Raw genomic sequence first — 21,647 nt, forward strand, 5'->3', positions numbered from 1 at the left:
CCCGCGTGGCCCCGCCCGTGGGAACTGCCTCGCTGCTGCTTGGAGAGGGCTCGGTGCACGTGGCCGAGGCCGCACAGTCCCTGAACCAGGCTTCCCTTCGCCAAGACACAGCTGACATTGCTCAACAGTCTCGGTAATTAAATAATATTCACGAAAATATTCTTCCATTGGCATATATTTTGACTCAAAAATTAACTGTGTCCAAATGGTGTTCCAGAAGTCTTTGGTAAGAATCACATCCCAAGAAACATAGAAAAAGTTCTTAAACAACCATGCCAATAAGTGTTTCAGTTCTTTTTGAGCTTGAATCAAGCTAAAATTTACAAATCGTTGTTCAAGAATCTTTTCAAGTTTAAGATAGATGTCCATATGTGGCTCTGAGAGACAAGAGTCTTTCCACGGATCCTCCATAGTTTAAATATGGAATAGCAAAACAAAAACAAGAAGAGGAATCCAAAGTTTCTTTACTCACAAATCAGTCGCTGTGCTTAGGGATCGGGGATCGTTCTGCCCGCAATTTTCCACCATTTGTTACAGTGGGGATTCTGTAACACGATGTATCAAACAAGGAGGCCTGTGGAAAAAAAATATATATGGACAGATTCTTGATAGATGTTTCAGAGATGTTTATTTCTGCAGCCACATGGCCAGGATCTGCCAAGGAACTGCTCCAGTCACGGGACCCGTGGGTCCTTCCCCCACACAGGGGAACACAAACCAACCAATGGGGAACAAGGTTGACCAGGGGCTAGGGAAACCCTGTGCCTCCCGCCCAGGGCCCCTCTCCCAAGGCCACATGGCAGGAGGGAAGGGACCCCAACAAATTAATACAGAATAACCAGACTTTATTTCTCACAGATTGATTTACAATTGTATTCTTGCAACTATTTCAGATACGCCACATTTTGTTTCACAGTTATTTCTTGCATGCTGATTGTCTAGTCAGAATGGCAAAGATCTGGAAAGTAGCCTCTGGACTCTGCTGTGAATGAAACATAGGAAAACTATTCATAACTGAGAAAAGTTTATCTTAAATATTGACCATCCTGATTTACTTATGGCTCAAATTGAAAGACTATAAAACCAGCAAGTGCAGTAACTTTTATTTATAGATACAAAATGAAGTCACAAATTGGTATTTTCTATCATGGGTGAAGATTGTTGTTTAGATTGCTATGTAACTAATTAAGAGCTCGAAAGCTTTATTTAGTTGCTATGTCCTTACTTATGCGCTAGATGATTCTCAACAGTATTTAAAACAGATTTTGCCTTTGTACTTTTTTCTGCAGGGTGTTTGAGTCTTATAATCTGATGCACTAAGTCAGGGGGTGTGGTATGACACTGCTGAGTTTGTGCTTTCCTCTCCTAAGTGCACCCTCCCGTAACAGCCTCGACTGTTTGGGTTGCAAGTAACCCAGCAGAGTAGTAGGGCTGTGTGGAAGAGATACAAGAAGCTTTGAGACAACAGTGGTGCACAAGGAGTAAATACTGTTCTGGAAATTACCAAAAAGCTATTTTAAAATCATTAAAGTGTGTAAAAATGTCTAAGTACATCAGTAGTAGAGAGGAAAAGAAACCAAGGACCGGTCTGGGTTCCTTTGTGTTTGACCTTCTTCTCAAGGTGAGAGCTCCTGTTGCTGCTGAGCTCTGTGCACCAGCAGCCAGTGATCAGAGAGCTGTTACTGTTATTATTTCAGTAACAGCGCAGTTGTGCTTAGATTTCTTGGAAACACATTCTTCCTGTCTCTCTGTCATTCCACAGGAGATGCAGCAGAAGTAATTTTTTCTGTATTAATGAATAAAATCTCACAACTCCTGTAGAGAAAAGCGGGTTTTATTCTGCCTGCACAACCATTTCACACTGATTTTTGTATTCTTTTTCTTTTAACATGAATCTCAGTCAGTGGGCAACTTTTGGAACTAAGGTGTTGATCACATTCTCTATTTTGTAGGATACGTTTATTTTGTACCCAGGAAAATTTATATTTTACTTTGTAGCAGCTGAAGAGTGGCAAGTTTTTAATTTAGTTCCTATCTCCCACTTTGCTTCACTGACCACAAAAGGCTCAGATTTCTAATTTAGACACCCATGTGAATACTTGACTAGGTGCTTTAGCATTATTTTATTTTTACAACCCCATAAAATAATTTAATTTTTACTCCATATTTTATACGTGGAACCAAGATTAAGTCAAAACTACCTGATCATTTTGTGTCTTCCTGGAACTATACTAAGTGCCACAGAAAAACTTTTTGCAACTTACTTGTCTAGCATCACGTGGGAACTGTCACAAAGAGAATCTGGCACCTGTGCTGTAGGGCACACCCTGTCTGTTACCTTCATGGAAGATGGCCCATTCCCATCTGGCAGACCACAGGCTTAGGCACTGTGCATGCTTCGTTCTCTCATGCTAATAAAGGCACTATCGTAAAGATACCAGTCTTATTCATTATGAAACCTCAAGTTGCCCCCAGAGTGGGTCCTGCAATGTCTAGGAGTTAAAATCTGTTTAGTTTATTTAAGACTAAGAGAAAGATAATGATTACTCCCCGAAGTGTTAAGAAGCTTTTACTAATAATGCAATCAGTTGATCTTAACAACAAAGATAAAACGTTATTCTGTGATGGGAAGGTTGTATTTTCTCAATTTAAATCAAACTGTAAATGCTGACTATTAAATCTTGGGAACAAATTGCCAGCGACTAGGACAGACTTCCATTGGCAAAATTTTTCAAATCAAGCTCATGTGTTTTTCCTTGAATTTAGATATGATTAAAAATGAAAAAAAAAAAAACCACAAAAAAGAAAACAAAACACCCTAAAACCTCAAGGTATTTCAGCCTCAGTTATTTAGTGTATCAGGATGAATAATCACAATTTTCTCTCTGGGAATCATGTGAATCTCTGGGGAATAAATAGCAGGTAACTATGTAAATAAATTAATATCATAATGATATTCAGGAATTCATTAAGACCCTGTAGGAAACAATAATTCTACTAGCAGCATTGACTTTCCATCCCTAATGATATTTCAATATTTTTTGTGTATAGCTTAGGTTTTAAAAAATTTTAGAATGCTTCCATTTTATGCCAAGTGGAACAAAATCTATATAGCTCAGCATAGGGGTTGAAATTTCTTCTTCATTATGCAGGCCTGAAAATAATCTATTAGCTTTGAGGATATCTGTTTTAGAAATTTTTCATGTTATGTTTGGTGCCTTCACCAAAAGGGAAGAATGTCTTTGTCAGTGAGATATTTCACACTTCTCTGGAATATTATTCAATTTCAGGATGTAAAGAAACGTGACACTGTTGGTGTCTTTGCTGTGATGCTATCTGTGATGTCCCATAAAGTAAAATTTAACAGTATCCATACGTCCGTGTCTCCTTGTTCATGAGTCTAAAAGTTAGAGGAATAGGGTTATTAAGGGGAGTTCTGGGGAAAAAAAAAACAAACAAAACCCTCCAGTCTGTATACATGTATATTGTCAGATGTCCACCTCAAATCTTCCAATAATACAAAGTCAGCAAAGGGTTCCTGTCCAGTCCTGGAAAGAAGTCAGTTTCCCTAGCAAAATTTACAGATAATTTGGTAATATTTCTATTAATAAAAAAAGTATGAGCAATTGTACGTAGAAGTATGAGAAAAGCAATTAACTCGTGGGTTTGGGGTATACGCGCAAGATGGAGAGGTAGTTCTTTGTTTGTTAAGAATTTTGGCTTTAGGCTTCATTACTCAAAGTAAATTAAACAAAGATAATATCCTACAACAGTGCCAGAAGATAAAAGCATGTTTCACTTACATCCAGTTACTGAGTCATGTTCTGGAAGCAGTAGTTGTGAGGGTGTGGGGATTTTCGGTTTGTGTTTGTTTGCTTGTGTATAGGAGTTTCAATTGTTTCTTTTTTAAAAGAAAAACTTCAAACATCAATACATTAAATTAAAACTCACAGATTTTTTATAATGAAGCTTGTATTTGTAATTTTTCTTTCATCTGAAATTATGCTCAGGTATCATATCTTGCTCTTCAATTCTCTGTCTTTAAATTTTAAAAACATTTTTTAGGAAACATTATACAGAACTGAAATCCCTCCAAGTTATCTGTGAATAGCAAATGACATTATTCCTTAAAAATTTTTTGAAACTTACAGGTTCCTTGAAGTTCTTGTCAAAATAAAAAAAAAACACAGTTTCTGTAGAGGAGATTGAATTCTTTTTAAGTAAAGCAGTAGTTATCAGGTTGTATAATGTTACCCTAATTTGTTCTAAAGACCAATAACATTATTTTGCTAAATCATTTAGTTTTGTTTGGAAATGTGAAAGGGTAAAAGGCAGTAAATAAGCTTTTGGCTTTAATCTTTGCATGTAATGATGATTCCATTATATTATTCATTAAATTATGATGCACACATGGTTAGAATATGTTTTCAGCATGCAAAGACAGAATTTGAACCTGTAAGTAAACTTCCTAGGAATCAGTAGAGGATATAAGGGTGTAAGGTGAACAAAAAGATGGATCTGATTAAAAAGTGCTAGGACACATTTTGAGCATAGAACAAAAGAGTGTACTCAGTTTTAGTGAAAGCCTGCTAGTAGATGTTCCTTACTTTGAGTATGTGAGTAGTTTTCCAAAAATTTTTGAGGACTTCACACATAACATAGGGGATTGTTTATATATATATATATATATGTATGCACACACAAATATATATAAAACAGAAATGTGGCTGAGGGAATTATATGGAAAACCACTGAAATTAGAATTTACTTCTAGCACTCAGAATCAAGTTCATATGAACACAGCATCATCAGCATTATAATGTTTAGTTGATCCACTTGTTAATCCTGAGCTCATAGGAGTTCTGGTCCTTCTATAACCACAAATTCCAAAGATGAGATCCAGCACCTGCTGAATCATTTGAGGATTTCATCATTTGTGATAAGGGAAATACCTGCTGTTGCTTTTAATTACATTCAAATACTTTTCTTTCATTCAGATGCATTTCTGTGTGAGGTGATTATGCAGGATGCTGTAGAAATGTTGTTTAGCTCTGAACGTGTTTGTTTTTAGGGAAACTGTAGTGTTACTGATTGCACTGTTCATTGGAGAGAATGAAGAAATACTCCTTTGAATAGAAGATTACTGCTTCCTATCACCTATTTTTACTCCACACAATGGCACCACATGAAATTAAAGCAACATGTCAAAACTGAGCTGAAATGGAGATAACCGACATCTGTTGCTTTCTGATGCATTAAATTTTTTCTCTTTGTTTGCTATTATTCTTTCCTTCTGCAACCTGTTTTGCTATCATGTTTCTTTTTATCTCTTTTTTTTCCCCCTTCTCCTTGAAGTTAATCTCTTAACATTCTCCTTTACCCAATCCTCTTATTCTTGTTGTGTGAGTTTGTATGACACAATTGGGGTGTGTTTTCATAGGTACTGAGCAAAGAAATGTTTCTCCAGCAAGGAGGAATTGATGAAGTTCAGGTTTTGCCTTTTTTTCTTCAATGTTCATGTGGTAAAGTAGAAACACATTTTTGGAACATCTTGTCTTCTCTGAAATCCGCTGTGGATTTCAGTCAGCTTGTGCAGAACCAGTATGTGATGTGAATTTTTCTAGGGCCCCTGGATTTGAACTGCCCTGCAGTGCCAAACACCATCCCGCTGCACTGCTGGCCAAGACCTTCCAGCACCCAGCCAGCCCTGCTCTGCTCTTTGATGGTGCAGGGTCTTGAGAACTCAAGTGGAAAACAGTTTCTAGATTTTCTTTGCTTTGCAGGCTGGCAGCCATAACCAAAGCTGTCAACATCTTGTTTTTGTAATCATTCTAGTTTTTGAGTTTTTGAAAAAATTATTTGGTTTGGAATTCGGGGGATTTTCTATAAAATAAAATTTTTAAGATTTAGTCACCTTCATGCTTAACTCACCTTGGAGTCCCAAAGAAAAATCCAGTTATATTTCCTAAAAACATATTCTGGTTGCCTGTGGATGTTTCCGTATTTTATAATATGGTACTTCTGTTTCCTATTTCTGCCATTTATAGAGCTATAGTACCATGGAACACAGACTCTGTAGTGTTTTCATATTTCAGTGTCAAAATAAAGCTAGAAGCAGAGAAGTTTTTTCAGAAATTCAGAGACATAAATTATTCCTTCCTTTGCTAAAAAAGCAAAATATAATTATCAAGAGTATAACAGTAAGTATAAAATTAAAGTAGTGAAAAAAAGCACTATTAATTTTAAAAAGTTATGAAAAAATTTAGTAGTTCCTCTTAGAGGAAAAGAAATATCCTACTATTCCATGCATTGCTCTATTTTCACATCATCCTAGAAAGAGCCTCCGCTGAAGTAATTTTAGTACTTCTCTCTGAATAGATCATTAATTTGGATAGAGAATTTTTCACCTGAATTAATTCAGGTGAAGAATTAATTTTCCCCTTAATTAAATTAAGTTCTCTGGTATATATGTGATGATATTTTTCAGTGAAGTACAGGGCTTTTCTCTGCTTCACAGAGAGCTGAGAGATTACAAACATCTTTTTGTTTACTTGGTTTAGGATCTAATCACCATTCTTTCACCATTTTACTCTTTGGTTAAAGTAGGAGAACTTGCACTGTTATTCACTTAATAACATTTCAGGCATTTCTGTGCCTCATTATTTCAGAGTTAAATTTTTTAATGCTGAGAATTTCTTTTTAATCCTTCATTGTAAAATGCATTTTCCTAAAAGGAAATTTCGTAATGTACTTCCTTTATCCATACAGTCGAGTACTGTAAAACTGTTGTAAACTGTCCTAATACAGAAAACTAAAACCATTTTTGGCCAGTTTTACTTACATACTACTGTTAAACTGTATGTTACTTCATTACAATACTTATATGAATTTATAATTTAGCTCTAGCATTTTTAATTATTGATTGGAATATAGTTGTTCTTTAAGTATGGGATAAAAAATTGAGTCTGAATCTTAATTTTCCATAGCTTTCCTTCCAAATTTCCCAAACTCTTACCTTCACTTTTCTCCGGAGAGAAAAGTGTTTTAGTTATGCAAAGAGAATTATGCTGAGTGTCTCTACGGTGTCCTTATGTACAGTGGGGTGGCTGAATCATATTGGTAAAGCCAAAGGGAAATTTAAAGATCACACAACAATTTTTGCTGTAACTTCTGCTGAATGACTGATCATTTATTTATTTATTTTAAAACTTTATTAGTTGGCCTGTTAAAATATGATACCTGTCCTGTAAACCTGCCCTGTTAAATTTTTAAAATTATTTGCAGCTAAACAGAGTTTGCTCTTAAGGAGCGACAAAAATCTCAGTGAATGTTTTTGAAAGCTCCATTCATAATGTTCAAAAGCACTGCTTAGAAAGGATTTTGGGACTTATTTTCTTACTTTTCTTAATTCTTATTATGTTACTGTCCTGTGGAGCACTACCTTTGAGAAAAGTGGTTGTGGCTAATAACATTCCCAGTCTTTTCATTGCAATGTGAACTGAAATATGAAGCAGCTTACAGAAGTCAGTATCCAAGACAAGAAGAGAAATGATTTACAGAACAGAAAATTTTGGAGTTGGGCTCATGAGATGGTGTTTTACAGACAAATAAGCCATTTTGATCATTTTCCCAGTTTGGATTAAAGAAAAAAACATGATACCTGGCAAAAATATTTAAGTGATTTAATGAGATTAATAATCTGAAATAATTGTTTAATTTATATAGGTATTTCCACCTTTTTTCTGAAAAAAATAGTTTTGCAAGGCGGCTTCTTACTGTAAATTTCTATATTTTATTTATTTTTTTAGCCAGAGATTCACTCCCTGTTTAAAAAATCCTATTAGAGATGTGGGTCTAAATTATACCTTTAAATCTTTTGGCCAGAAAAGGAGATTTTACAGCAATTGTGCATAATTTTCAAGCTCCTTTAAATTGATTTTTCAGTCTTGCAATAATGGATTTTGGCCTGATATTTGCATTATCCACAAAGTGTGTATGACTGTTCCCCATTTATTTAAATGAAGGCTGTGTTTAAAAGATACTGTTCTGCAGGAGACTGAATGGAATGTGCTTTATTAATCTGGGACTGCCTTATTCTCTATGGACTATGTTTATGCATTCAGCAGAGGTTACTGATTCATATAGCAATAGGAACCCTTGAAATGCCATGTACCTGCTGAGATCAGCCCTCTTTCTGGCAAAGGACTGGTAAAGCACAAGTCAGGGCACAAAATTTGGAGAGCTATAGAAAATAATTTTGATTTTGAGAATTGTTTTCATCAATCATTTAATTAAATTATGTAGAAAATATCATGTCTTCCTATATTCAGCTTCCTTTGACCATAACATTTCTGGGAGATTAAAAAAACCCAAATAAGCCCAAACCAAAGCTACCAGCAAACCTCTACATTTAATAGGGTTTTGATAAGATTATGCCAAGCATCATAAAATTAAGCCATTCCCAAATGGAATTTGCTCTTGAACTATGAACTATTACCTTGCATGCTCACTAAAATATACATTTTTAAAGGAATCAAAATTTTTATTTCCTCCATGAAGTTCTGTGATTCCTAGAAGATAAAAAAACAGGCAGCTGCTTGCTCAGTAGGATTTTTGTTGTTGTTCAGTGTACGCTTTCCTTTGTCTTCTCTTGCTCAGAAGAGAGAACTGTTCACTTATACCACTTGAATATATAAGTACTTCAAAGACACTAATTAATGTCTCCTACTAACTTATCTGTGAAGTGAGGAGTGCCATCATCATCATTTAGCACATCAATAGCTGCAGCACAGAAAAATTAAGGTGAATGTAACTGTTAATGTTATAATTTTGTGAGTCCACCAAAGAAGTGATCCTGTGCATCTTCCTTACATCTACGACCACCTGGGTCTACTATGCATGCCACAAAATAATTATTCTTCTAAGATATATTTTTTTAATAAGTAGTGTCTGAGCATGTAAATAGCTATTCCTATTACTGTAAACAAAAGACCAACTTGAATTTTATCTCTTTCAGTATTTTGATGACTATAGTTTACAGTAGTAGTCCTTAATCTTTGGGGTTTTATTCCACGATTGGTATTTATTATAGGATTTTTCTATGTATTTATTTGGATGCCAACCGTATAGACACTAGAATTGATTTTTTTTTTCCCTTCTTTCCCTTAGGCATTTCCTGGAAATACAAACTCTGACAGCGTGGTCCGGCATGATTTACAACATCCAGTTATTGCTCGCTATGTAAGGATAGTTCCTTTGGACTGGAATGGAGAGGGCCAAATTGGGTTAAGAATTGAAGTCTATGGCTGCTCCTACTGTAAGTTTTTCCATTATGATCCTTTTTTTTTCCCCCAAATAAAAACTCGCTTTGGATTTTGGATTAAAAGCAGATCTCAAAGACTTTTACCTTAGTGACAGGATTGCTAGTTGTGTTACCCAAGACTTCAGGAAATATTTGTTGGAACTTTAATTCTGAGTTGATAGTTTGTTCTTCTCTGGAAGATGCGACATTGGAATTTGCAATAGCTCTTTGAAGTTTCTCCTTTTCATTGTTGTGGTTTCTGTTGTAGAAGGCTTTGGTTACTGTATAAGCTTGATTGGTACATTTGAGGAAGAGATTGTATTCAAATGTCATGTTGGGTCTTGAGGGATAAAACAGAAACAGGACATAGTTTATTGCCTGGTACTAGAGATAAAATTAAAGCAATAAACAAGAATTCTATCAGAATAGTTAAGATTGTCTAAATATGTGACACATTTTTCTGGGATATTTCCTTGAGTATTTGAATGTGACTTCAGAATTTCTTCTGAAGTCTGGGCGAGCGATGGGTACAAGTACTTCTGTAGTTAAGACCAGAACTGATAAGGCTTTAAGAAAAGTGAGGTTAGTTTCTAATGCTCTTCCTTCAATCCAGGCAGTTCTTAAGTCTGCAAACCTGCAAAACTGAGTTTATGATGTCCTATTTCTATGTATTTTTTAGGTAGTATCCTGGATTTGTTGGTACTTTAGCTGGAAGATGTTATTTGAGATTTGTCTTTTAATAACCAGACATTAGAATGAAATGAAGATGACTCATCACTGACTTCATTGGGTGACATAAGACATATTGGAGCCCTTTGCCATTCTTAATAGCAAAAAAAGAAAAATTGTGATTTCAGTTACTTTTTTGATTAGATTAGATTAGATAGTCAAAAGTCTACATACTTTCCTTCAACACCAATAGAACCATGAAGAATAGCGGTTTTATATTTTTTCTTATTTGCATACGATGAATGTTTTAAAAATGTGTATTGAATCACAGAGAATTTCCAAACATCTGCAGGAACTTAGTTGAGAAATCAAATCAAGTTTGCTGTGGTGTTGATGCTGTGTGTTGGTGCTGCTGTGCTGGGGGTACACATGGTTGTTAGATATATTTGCAAAAATACAAGGGCAGGAGCTGTTACAAGACAAAGTGTAATGGTTTTAAACTAATAGGGAGTCAATTTAGATTAGATATAAGGAAGACATTTATTACAGTGAGGGTGGTAGAACACTGTAACAATTTACCCACAGAGGTGGTGGTTGCTCCATCCGTGGAAACAAAGTCAGGTTGGCTGGGGCTCTGAGCTACCTGATCTAGTTGAAGATGTCTCTGATCATTGCAGGGGGATTGGACTAGATGGCCTTTAAAGGTCCGTTCCAACCTAAACTGTTCCATGTTTCTACAATATCTGTTACCTGAGTATGTGCGGGTTACTCTAAAGTTAATTCGTACTCAAAGAGAAACGGAACCTCTGAAGTTTTAGGTACAGCTCTGATTATTCAGTACATGGCTCTTAATAAACAAGCATTTACCATCATACTGCTAAAATGTTCTACATGCTGTTTTAAGTATACTAAACACTACAGCATGGCTAATTTTCCAGCATAATAAATACTTTTTCTAATATACGTCCTTGCTTGTACATCAAATGCAAATTCAGGAGTTTGATACAAGAAACCAACATCTAGTTTACTGTCAAATATAACTCTCTTTAACAGAAGAAAATGTAGCAGAATAAAACAATAAACCTGATGATATTTGCTGCAATATTTGCACATAAAAACGGCACATTTTGATGAAGAGAACAGACAAAATACTGTAGGTACGCAACAAGATAATTTTAGAGGCTTAAAGTAAATGTGAGAAAAAGTAAAACACAGCTTGCTGACAAAGTTATTTTAGTTGTTTGATGAAAATTTGCTTGCTTGCTGAACTTTTGGAGGAGAATCAAAAGCATCTGCCAAGGACACAATGTATGGAACCATAAAAATACTGACAAAAATACGTCTTCACAGAAGAACTACAATGGCCCAATGTAATTTCATAATTTTACTGAGAGAGTATTGCTGGTCTGTTTGTATTAGAAGTGATTTCAGTAATAATTGAAGATTTTTTTTAATGTAATACTAAAAAGAATATATTCTGGTTTTATGTGAATAGGGACTTTTCTTTTAACAACTCTCCTATTACAGTGTGGTTTTTACATGCAGGAATTGGGCTGCTCCCAAAATGGTATAAGTAGAGAGCAGCAGGGAGGTTGAGAAGAAAAACTAAAAAATCACTGTGTTAAGAGAGAGGAAGGCAGCCCTTTGGTATGAACACTGTAACCAGGGAGTACTGTTTACAAATTCCCAGCTTGTCTTCAGATGAATTATTTGGAGCCAGGTGTAAATGCTGCACCATTCCATGTAGATGTGTCCTTTGGCAGAGGCCAAGTTTTTAAGCTTATGATTAGAAGTGCACATATTTGCATATAAATATAAGCACTGCCAGTGTGATTTGCAGATTAATCTTGCTGTCATTTAAGGAACTGCCCATTTAGATAATCACCAATTTTAAAAGCCTGATTAAAAGACAGACTTCTAGTCAAATATGCCTCAATTTTTGGAACTATTACCTAAATAAAAGGCTGCCCAATATATCATAATTCTAATTTTTCTTTTAGTTAATAGATAATGTATTCTTTTATTTAGGTATCTTCAGATACAAAAATCAGATTTTTCTCACATTGCACACAGGGTTTAATTGGGAAGCCATACACAGTGGCTGTAAAAACTCTTTCATTGCACATTGTTGCAACCTGGTAATTAGCCTCAGACCTTTAAGAAAAATGCTTCCTCATATTGAACTGCTTATTCAAACATCAGGTCACTAATTGCCATATTTCTGGTTTATATTTTTTTTGTATAAGCATTTAAGATACACATTTAACTTTTTTTGTACAAGGGGTGAAATCCATGTCCTTCCTTGCCCAGCAAATCAAGTTTAAAAAGAGATGTGTTTTCCAGAGAGTAGCAATTAGAGTTCACATCTGTACCCTGGAGAAGTTAATAGCATTACCAAATCTTCTTCTTTTAGTTTTGGTTTGCTTAAAGTTTAAAATCTGTTCTGTCTTTTAAATTTTATCTCTATATTTTGTGTAGATGAGATCTGTGGGGTTGTCTTCTAACAGAAGAGTTCACAGAAGTCACCAAAAAAGAATTAGGGCCTTACTCTACAACAAGATTCAGAATGAAATTTATTTTGTTTCTTTTTCTATAGTGCAAAACTGACTATATCTTATTTTTAAAAAAATATATTAAAATTGGGTAAAGAACTTGCTCGATTATATTAATGGAGAAATTGCATGAGCAAAATAAGCTTGAAAAATCACAACAAATAGACTATTAGACAACATTAGAAAACACTTTTTAGTCAATGGGACTTTTAGCTTTTATTTTAAAATTATGTATTTCATAAAAGCTAAAGGGGAAAGGGTCTTTACACTTTAAGTGACATCATATATCAAAAAGCAAGTCACAAAGAAGAAAGCAGTACAACCAAAGTCAAAATATTCACTGAAATCAGTTAAATGAAAACTGATGGCTGAATTTTATTCACTCTCTTTTGGAGAGGGAGAGCAATGGCACATGACACGGATCTTCCACCATGTCCATTTTTATGAATTTTTGAGATGGGCAGCAAAGACATGGCATCTGGAGGCCATGAGAACTATGATATAGTACTTTTACTACTGATTAACAAGCTCCTGCAGGAGCATTGCAATATGAATAGTTCCCTTAATCTCCATCCTGTGGCAGATGAATGCCTACCAAAAAGAAATGCAATAGGCATATTATTGCATAGGCTTTGGCTACACTTTCCAACGTAACTGTAGGAGGCCTTCTGGGTCATGAAAACCTATGAGTGGAAAACACTCATGATACCTTTATTCACTGAGGTGTTTTCATATGGGTGTGCTGATTTTCTGGATCTAAACAGTACATCTGTATTTTTTGATGCAATTGCCCATCCGATGGTAAGAATTTTGAAATTTCAGATGATGCACTTCTGAATTGTAGGATATACTTAAAAAAAAAACAAATAACACTTGGAGGTGGTAGAAAGCCGTGCAAATACTCAATATACTCAAGGCAAATAGGTGGCAGGAACAATTATAAAGCTCCATAAGTGGCTGCAAGCTGAGATGTTTGCATTCACTGACCAGCTCTATTTGCTAATACTTAGGAAGCAGTGGGACTGAACAAATGTCACATGACCTGTATTTGCAAACCTGTTCTTTTTCAGATATTAGCTCTACTATTTGTACCGTACTATGTCAAGTGTTACTGTTTCAGTTTTCTAATTGGTGACCCTCCTTTTTTTTTCAAGAAGGAGGGAACAGAAGGAAAAATAATAACAGTCCTGTGGTTATTCATGAAATAATGAATATTTGTATGGTGAGCATTTACTCTATAGATAGTAAAATGATCAAAACTTTGGTCATGGAGTCATGTTACAAGGACTAAAATAAGATTTGGAGATGCTCTTAAGGGGTGAGCCAAATGAATATTTGCAAGAACTGATTAGGAAGTATAGAAGTAGCAAAACCTGCAGGCTGAACAGATCTTTTGGTTGTTGTAGTTAATCATGTTTGCCTGCAGTGATTTTGAGTTAAAATACTGTTTCCTTTGACAGATAATTCTGCATTCAGCTATACTTAGCTGCTAGGAAATGTACTTATTTGAAATCTGCTTAGCTTGGTTTCATGCTATTGGCACTAAATAACTATCCATGTCTCATTCGCTGTCTCCCATGGTTGTCATACACACTTAAAAGAAACTTCTACATTGTCTGGAGCTATCTGTTGCATCCAAATATCAAAATGACTGATTAAGGTAGATGAAAAAGCTTCTTTATTTCCCTTTTGTTGAATCTTATCAAGTTTCACTTGGCCAGATTCAAAGGACATTTTGTTTCACCAGCACATAGTATAAAAAAAAGCACGATCCAAAGTCCCTTGAAGTGTCATGATTCCTATTGAAATACACTGTGCTAACTAAAATAAAATAAATAATAACATGTGTTAGTAAATGTATGCATACATATTTCTGCTCTTACACTTTTGACACCTGTGTGAATATATGCTTAAATGGTGAGAGTACTTATGAACTCCAGTAATCTGCATAAAATTTCCTAGCTTTTCTTATCATATTTTACTACTTACAATAAACGTGCCAGTAAGTTTTCTAGTCACTTTTCTGTCCACATAAGTGGTAAAACTGCATAAAAATATTAACTGGCAGAAAGGAAGAATAATTTTCAAGTGTTCATTTTGTGAAATTGATGTCTTTTCCTGCTCTTAAAATCAAGAGTCATACATGGTTAGGAGAAAAGGGATTTTTACCTTGGTGTTTATTTTAAGGATCCTTAGGTGCACCACGTCCAGGTCAAATGCACCCAAATGCACACCAAAAGATCTGGTATAACATTATAGATCTGACTAATTAGCATATCTATCAAAGATTCCCCAATGAGAGGCTCGAGTGAGCCCCTCTCCCCAAGGAACCTTCCCCTGGATGGTTCTATCTTAGTTTACAGAATATGTTCTGGAGAGGACCTTGGGGCCTGGGGCACACTGATCCCTAGCTACGAAGCTTCTAAAATGTTTAGTCTCTCAGCTTAACAAACAAATTTAAGAATGTAGGCAAAAAGCACTAAGAATACAGAAGTTGTAAAAAAGGTATAATGGGTATAAAAGAAAAGGTAAAAATCTTCATGGCATCAAAATCATATATTTCTAGAAACTTTACTAACTTGATGTGAGTGACAGTGCTTTGAATATACAGGGATTTTAATGTGGGAGAAAAACAGAACTAAAAGAATAATTTAGCAGAGGCTGCTGTGAGCTACTCAGATTTTCCTTGTGTCAGTGATTTGGATAGTTAAGAGTTCTGCTAAGCATCTAACTGTTTTTCCCCTTTTCTCTTAAATTTCAATATTTCTGTCCTGGAAACTTCTATACCTATTTAGGCCCATGTGTTTGATTTTTAGCTGTCATCTTCACAGCTCACCAGTGACAAACATAGCTTGATATTCTGACATTAAAGGTGCATGGATGAATACTCATATCTAAACTATGGAGAGTAAGGGAAATGAACTGTGAGCTTTTTCTTTGCAAACTTTTAAAGATGTTTTTGAATATATGCTCTGTTGGTAAGTTTGCTTCCTTGTTAGTGTATTTTTTCTACCTTTTTGTCAGACAAGAGATTTGTTTCTTTCTTAAGATCATGAAAATGGACACCTTTTATCCTCCAGATATTCTCAGGTCATGGTAGTCATTTAACAGTAGAGTTTTGTAATTTAAGACCAAAAATACCATCTGTCTTTGTAAGTATTCTCAGTACAGATTGTTCTTCTCTATGCCCTCTTCAAGAAAGGACAGTTGTGATTGTTCCTATATAATTGCTGATATATTTTGGCATGAAAAATAAGTGAGAACATGTTTCAGTTCATTTATTAATTTTGGTTGTTATCACTGACAAACATAGGCCTCTCTTGGTAGTAGGTAGCACTTAAATTTTAAAATAATAATAAAAAAAAATAGTTGCATTTTGTTGTTTGGGTTTTTTTAGTGCATTAAGAAATATACTTCTAAAATCAGAAGATTCCAGCTGAAACAGAAAAAAAATATTTCCATATACTTTATTGTTTAATTTTAACATTTTTTTTATAAATCAAATATTTCAGAAGGATTTGACATAAAAGGGATTTGTAGTAAAAAAAAGTTTGTTTTATTCTTCATCTTTTTGTTAATCTGATGCAATATGAGTTTTTTTCCTCTCTCAACTTTTTGGATCTGGTAACAAAATGAAAAATCCGTTATTTTCTACTTGTAATTGTAATGAGGTTACTTGCAGATATTCTCAAGCACCACAGCTTTGAGAAGTGCAACAACTGTGTGTGTTCTTTACAGGTTCATTTGTTAGCTGACAATGAGAGTATAATCTGGTTTCAGCTGGGGTGGAGTTAATGTTCCTCACAGTGGCTGGTGGGGGGCTGTGTTTTGGATTTGTGCTGAACACAGGGTTGATAACACAGAGAGGTTTTGTTATTGCTGAGCAGAGCTCACACAGAGCCAGGGCCTTTTCTGCTTTTCCTACTGCCGCACTGGCCAGGAAGTTCAGGGTGTGTGGGAGGCTGGGAGGAGACACAGCCAGGACAGGTGACCCAAACTGACCAAAGGGAGGGACATTCCAGACCATATGGCATGTTGTTCAGTATATAAAGTGGGGGGAGGAAAGAAAAAGAGGGGGATGTTTGGGGTGGTGGCATTTGTCTTTTCAAGTAACCATCACATGTTATGGGGCCCTGCTCTCCTGGGGGTGGCGGAACAGCTGCCTGCCCATGGGAAATGGTGATCGAATTCCTTGTTTTGCTCTGCCTTTGTGTGTGGCTTTTTCTTTCCTTATTAAACTGTCTTTATCTCAACCCATAAGTTTTCCACCTTTTATTCTGCCACTATTCTCCCCAATCCTGCCAGTGGGGGAGTGAGCAAGTGGCTGTGTGGAGCTTGGTTTCTGGCTGGGGTTAAACCATGACAATCAGTCAGAGAAAAACAAGTATATTTTGTATGAATGCGTGGCCCACCAGCTTGTTCAGTTGTATTCCTATAGAGTTTTCAATTACACTTGAATATTTTTTAAATCATTTATCATTTCCTTTAGAAGGATGTAAGCAGCTGGCTTGTTTGAAAAGGCTAGTTTAATTCTTTTTTGCTGTGGAATGAAGGACAACTTTTTCCTGGTATAGAAACAGGATTTACAGCCAAATTTGATAAGATCTTCCAGGTTTTGATGAAGGTTTATTAAAGTCAGGTCTGGCTGTTGTGGAAAAAAAGCAGACTAATGTTTTCTAAAAGGTTTTCCAGCAACTGCCCACACACACCACAGAAGGGATTTTCCATACAGTGGCCTGTAACCAGTTAACAGGAAGATGGAGATTTCAAACATATCTTTCAATAAACGTCTGAAAACATCAAAACCAGAAGCAGAGTTAGAGTGTTCTTTTTCACAAAGTAAGAGTGGTAGCACACAGGTAACTACAGTCAAAAACTTCAGTCTAATCACAATAGTCTTGCCTTTAATCTGTTTTGCCTGAATGAAGGCTCACGATGGCTATGCTGGGCATTATTTTCTTGCATTCCTGTAAGTGGCGATTGATCCATTTGTCCATGGTGACTTACTCACTAGAGAAATCAAGTGGGTTTTTTTCTCACGAAAGAAAAAATTCAACAGATTTTCAACTATAGGCCTTGGTTCTATGCCATTGATTGGGAGCCTGAAGGGCCTCACTGGTATTTGTTTTCTTGAATGTCTGGAATAAAATATATTAAGGATGCAGTTACTTCCAGACCCAGTTCAATTAATTTCGTTTTTTTCTTAGAAGTCTGGGTGAAGATGATGCACTTTGTATTTTTATTTTAGGCATGGCAAATGGAGTCTTACTGTGAGTAAATTCTTATTTCCTCTCTGGCAAAGATTAGTGTTTTCTGGTAAGAAAGTGCATGTATCAAAGGGTCAACATTACTGAGAGGAAAAAAACGAATTTAACTCTTCATAGTAATGCTTTTATAAGGTTAAAACAAGCCTTGGTGTTTACATGCAGTATATCCCTATAGAGAGTTACTTTTCAAGACAAAGTCCTGTTTTAAAGTTGGACTCTCATCTTCATGATCATACCTTTGGAGAGTTAGATCACTGTGATGCCAGCTTTTCCCTGAATCCTCTAAAACAGGGACAAGTTCAGGTTTTTCCATCTCATAAAGGTGACAGGGTATGGCCAAAGATTTCAGTTTATCCTGTGTTTCTCATACTGCTTCTGTTGGCGCACAAACATTTTAGAAGTGCTCCTTAATTCTTAGTCCCCTCTGGAGCAGCATGAAGTTCCCAGTAGCACTTCCACCCTGAGACAGTGCCTTGCCAACCCTTGCCTTACCTTCAGCTTTCCTGATGGTATCCCCAAGAGCGAACTCCTACCTTTCTGTCCAGCCTCTCCTGCAGGTGCATCTAACTGGAGAATGAGATAAAGCTACCTGCAGTATCCTGCTGACATCTATCCAGTCCAATAATTCTCTTTTGCTAAAAGCCCATAAGAAAACAGTCAAACAAACTTCTGGGTCTGTTTCTTGTACGAGTGAATTATGCTAAAAGAAACAAATATTTGGCTTGACTAAGCACCCTCCCAGATTCAATGGCTTCAGTAATGAAGGCGTCAGATGTCTCGTAACCTTTTTGAGACTGGATTCTTTGCTGCTATTCTTTTAGTCTTTCTAAGGCTGTCACAAGAAGTTATTAACTCACATGGCAGAGGAAGTGTCCCATGCAATGTGTATGGTAAAATGTTAGCTCTGTTCAGAGGTAGCCCTTTTTATTAGAAGATTTGACACAATATTTTAGGCTCCACGATGCTGGAGCATTTCTGGTTTTGTTCTGACTGTACAGCAAAACAATGCAAAATATTTCTCTTGAATACAGTTCGAGTTGAAGTACTTTTGTGTATGGATTCATCTGGGTATTTAGACGGCTTCCTAAATTTCTTGTTAAAGAGAAAAGGCTTACAGAGTTCACTTATTAAGTACCTGTTTGTACTTGATGCAGATTGAGGAAGGAAAAACCCTTAAACAACAATGGTTGTGATTTTTTAGGAATGTCACTGTGCATCAGAGATGACTAAAGCTTTTATAGTAACCTCTCTTTTTTATCATGCACGTAATAATAGTAAAATGGATGTAGAAATGCGAGAAATAAATTTAGCTGTATTTTAAAGATTAGGAATTTATGGGGCATTTAGAATTTGATTATCCTTTAGGAATTCATGGTGGAACTGGTTAAACCCTGCAGGAAAACTTTTCTTAAATATGTTCCTATGTTTATGCACATCAATTTGAAACTCTAACATTTGGCAAAACAATATTGTTCAGTCAAACAATATTAATGACAAGATATAAGCTAAAATGGCAACCGTAAGCAAATATTGTGAAAATTCACATTCAAATTTGGGTGTAATTGTTGTATTTTCATGACAAATTGAATTCTGAGATCTACATTAATTAAGAAGAACTTAAAGCTATGTTATATGGACCCTAATTATATGCATGTATACCTATTTCAGGTACTTTATCTGACCTGTTTCTAAATAAAGAGCTGTTGTTCCTATATGATCTAGAAACTTGAAAAACCAAGCTCTTCACAAAAGTGCTTATCAGTTTTATAATTTAAAAGTATATCTTTACATAATGAAGAAAGCTGTAGATATTTTGATAAAAATGTGTTATTCAAAAAATGAGAAAAAAAGTAATTTTTATACCTTCTTAATCCTGTATATTCACCAGATTTTATCAGCCAGAATTTTAACATTTCATATGGGTTATTGTTAAAAAAGAATGAATATAATAAATACCAAATATTAAAAAATAGTGAATAGTTTATGGCATGGGATCTGATCCTACAAATCCTCTAGAAACTTTCTTGCATAGTAATGTTTCTATCTTTACATTTACAGATTAACAAGGTAATTGGAGTTTAATTATTTTAGTATGGATATGTTCTTTATTGCTTTTCTTTTTCTTATAGACCATATGTATTTAATTGTCCTTTTGGCCTTAAATAAATTGAAGAACTTGAGAAACCGGCTTTCTAAAGCCATAGCTATAAAAAAAAATCCTTAGAGGGTCAGTAATTTCCTTCACCTAAACAAAGCCCTATAAATTGATCAGGAAGAACTGCAATTTTTGTACCAAACCTATATGCAGGGTTGGCAATGCTGTTTCTGTAGTGATTTGTTTTGGTAATTAGCTTTGTTTACAGTGAGTCAGGCCCAGGGTATTTCGTTAAGTGGTAATGAATCAGTAAAGAGAAGCAAACTTTCAGTAAACATGTATGGGCCAGAGAAGGTAGTTGCTAATTTTCTTCAAGGTGGAAGGACATTTTTGTAGCTGTTGTAGAGGATGTTGGCAGTAGTGTGATATGAGAAAAGCCTGTTGAGCTGCAGTGCATGCTAAAAGGGAAGGAGGTAGTGGGAATTTACAGTCATAAATTCAGATGGGTTCTTTTGCCTTATTGGTGAGTTGTGACTTACATTAATTCGGCTAATTTACATCTTACTATAGATGGTTTTTAAACTGAGGCAACAGTTCTAATAAACATCTTCAGTACTTCCTTTTATTGAATGCTATTCTAAGAGAGTCAGAGGGAACCTAGTAAAGCCCGTGTTTCAGCTCTTTATCACCGCAGCCTTTCTCTCACTGACTTAATTTTTCTCTCTCCTCCATTTTTAGTTATCTCCAAAAGTCTCTGCTATGACTTCTGCATCATTTCTTTAATTGTGTATAGCTTCCTGATTCCAGTCCTTCCTTGTCTGAGTTTTCATAAGCACAGCATGAAAAACAAGAGAACATTCAGGACTTTTTTCTGAATTTTGAATGACAGCAGAAATGCACCGGCCTTTTCAGGCATTTAGATAATGAATTTGTGTCCAGCTTGTGAGTAAAAGTTAATTGCCTGGAAGTCCTCACCTGTGGAAAAATGTTAGAGTGATTTCAGTTGAACTATTTACATAATCAACTGGTTTGTATGTCAGTATATTTTTAATTCTTTCTATAACGTGGATGTGAGATAGTGTATGATTTTTTGAAATGTCAGGTTCTGGATATACAATAAATTTCAAACTCAGTTGGCAGACTTTCACCCCAGTCAAAACTCAACAAAGGACTTGCGTCAATTTAGGAATAAGATTACTTGTCACAGCTTTGGGGGAGGCGTTTGTCATCATTAGTTCTAATGTAATTAATCACAAGTATTAATTCTATGCAGCATTGGTTTTAGAAGCAGACTGGCAGGATAATTCCCCAGGCACTGAGTATGCCTCTGTTAAGCCTAAGCTAGGTTGTAGTAGATATCTCCCAGTTTGAAAATTGAAAGAAGGTAGTACCTTGTCTTACACTCTGCTGAAGATTTCTACCAATTTGAAGTAAATTTTGGAGGTAACAAAAAGGAAAGAAGTCTGTTGGAAGTTTTTCCACTGCACGCTTGTAATAAGACATAGTGGCATCTCACCAAAGGCTTTCTGTCAGTGATTATTAAATGCTTACACCATTCTCATGCAATATGTGCAGGCAAGACTTCAAATCAAACACATCTCTGAGTTATGTGGAAATTCTACTGAAAACATTTAATTTTTCATTATTCCACCTTAATTCTGACCCTAGGCTTGACTACTGTGTCTTAGGACAGCTGCAGACACAGTGAATGAAATCTCTCTTTGTAGCACTGTGTTTTCCACAGATGAAGTAGGGGAATTTGA

General features: G+C 35.5%; 1 protein-coding gene across 1 annotated transcript in view; it reads left to right on the forward strand.

Moving 5' to 3' along the window:
• CNTNAP2 (contactin associated protein-like 2) overlaps positions 1-21,647 on the forward strand; it is a 1,035,043-nt gene that overhangs the window by 455,669 nt on the left and 557,727 nt on the right. Inside the window, exon 4 of the mRNA XM_008633839.2 lies at positions 9,169-9,316. Within this exon, the coding sequence (XP_008632061.1) occupies positions 9,169-9,316 (148 nt within the window). The remainder of the gene's footprint in view (positions 1-9,168; positions 9,317-21,647) is intronic.

Source organism: Corvus brachyrhynchos, unplaced genomic scaffold (assembly GCF_000691975.1).
Source record: "Corvus brachyrhynchos isolate BGI_N302 unplaced genomic scaffold, ASM69197v1 scaffold94, whole genome shotgun sequence".
In the NCBI taxonomy this organism is placed as follows: domain Eukaryota; kingdom Metazoa; phylum Chordata; class Aves; order Passeriformes; family Corvidae; genus Corvus; species Corvus brachyrhynchos.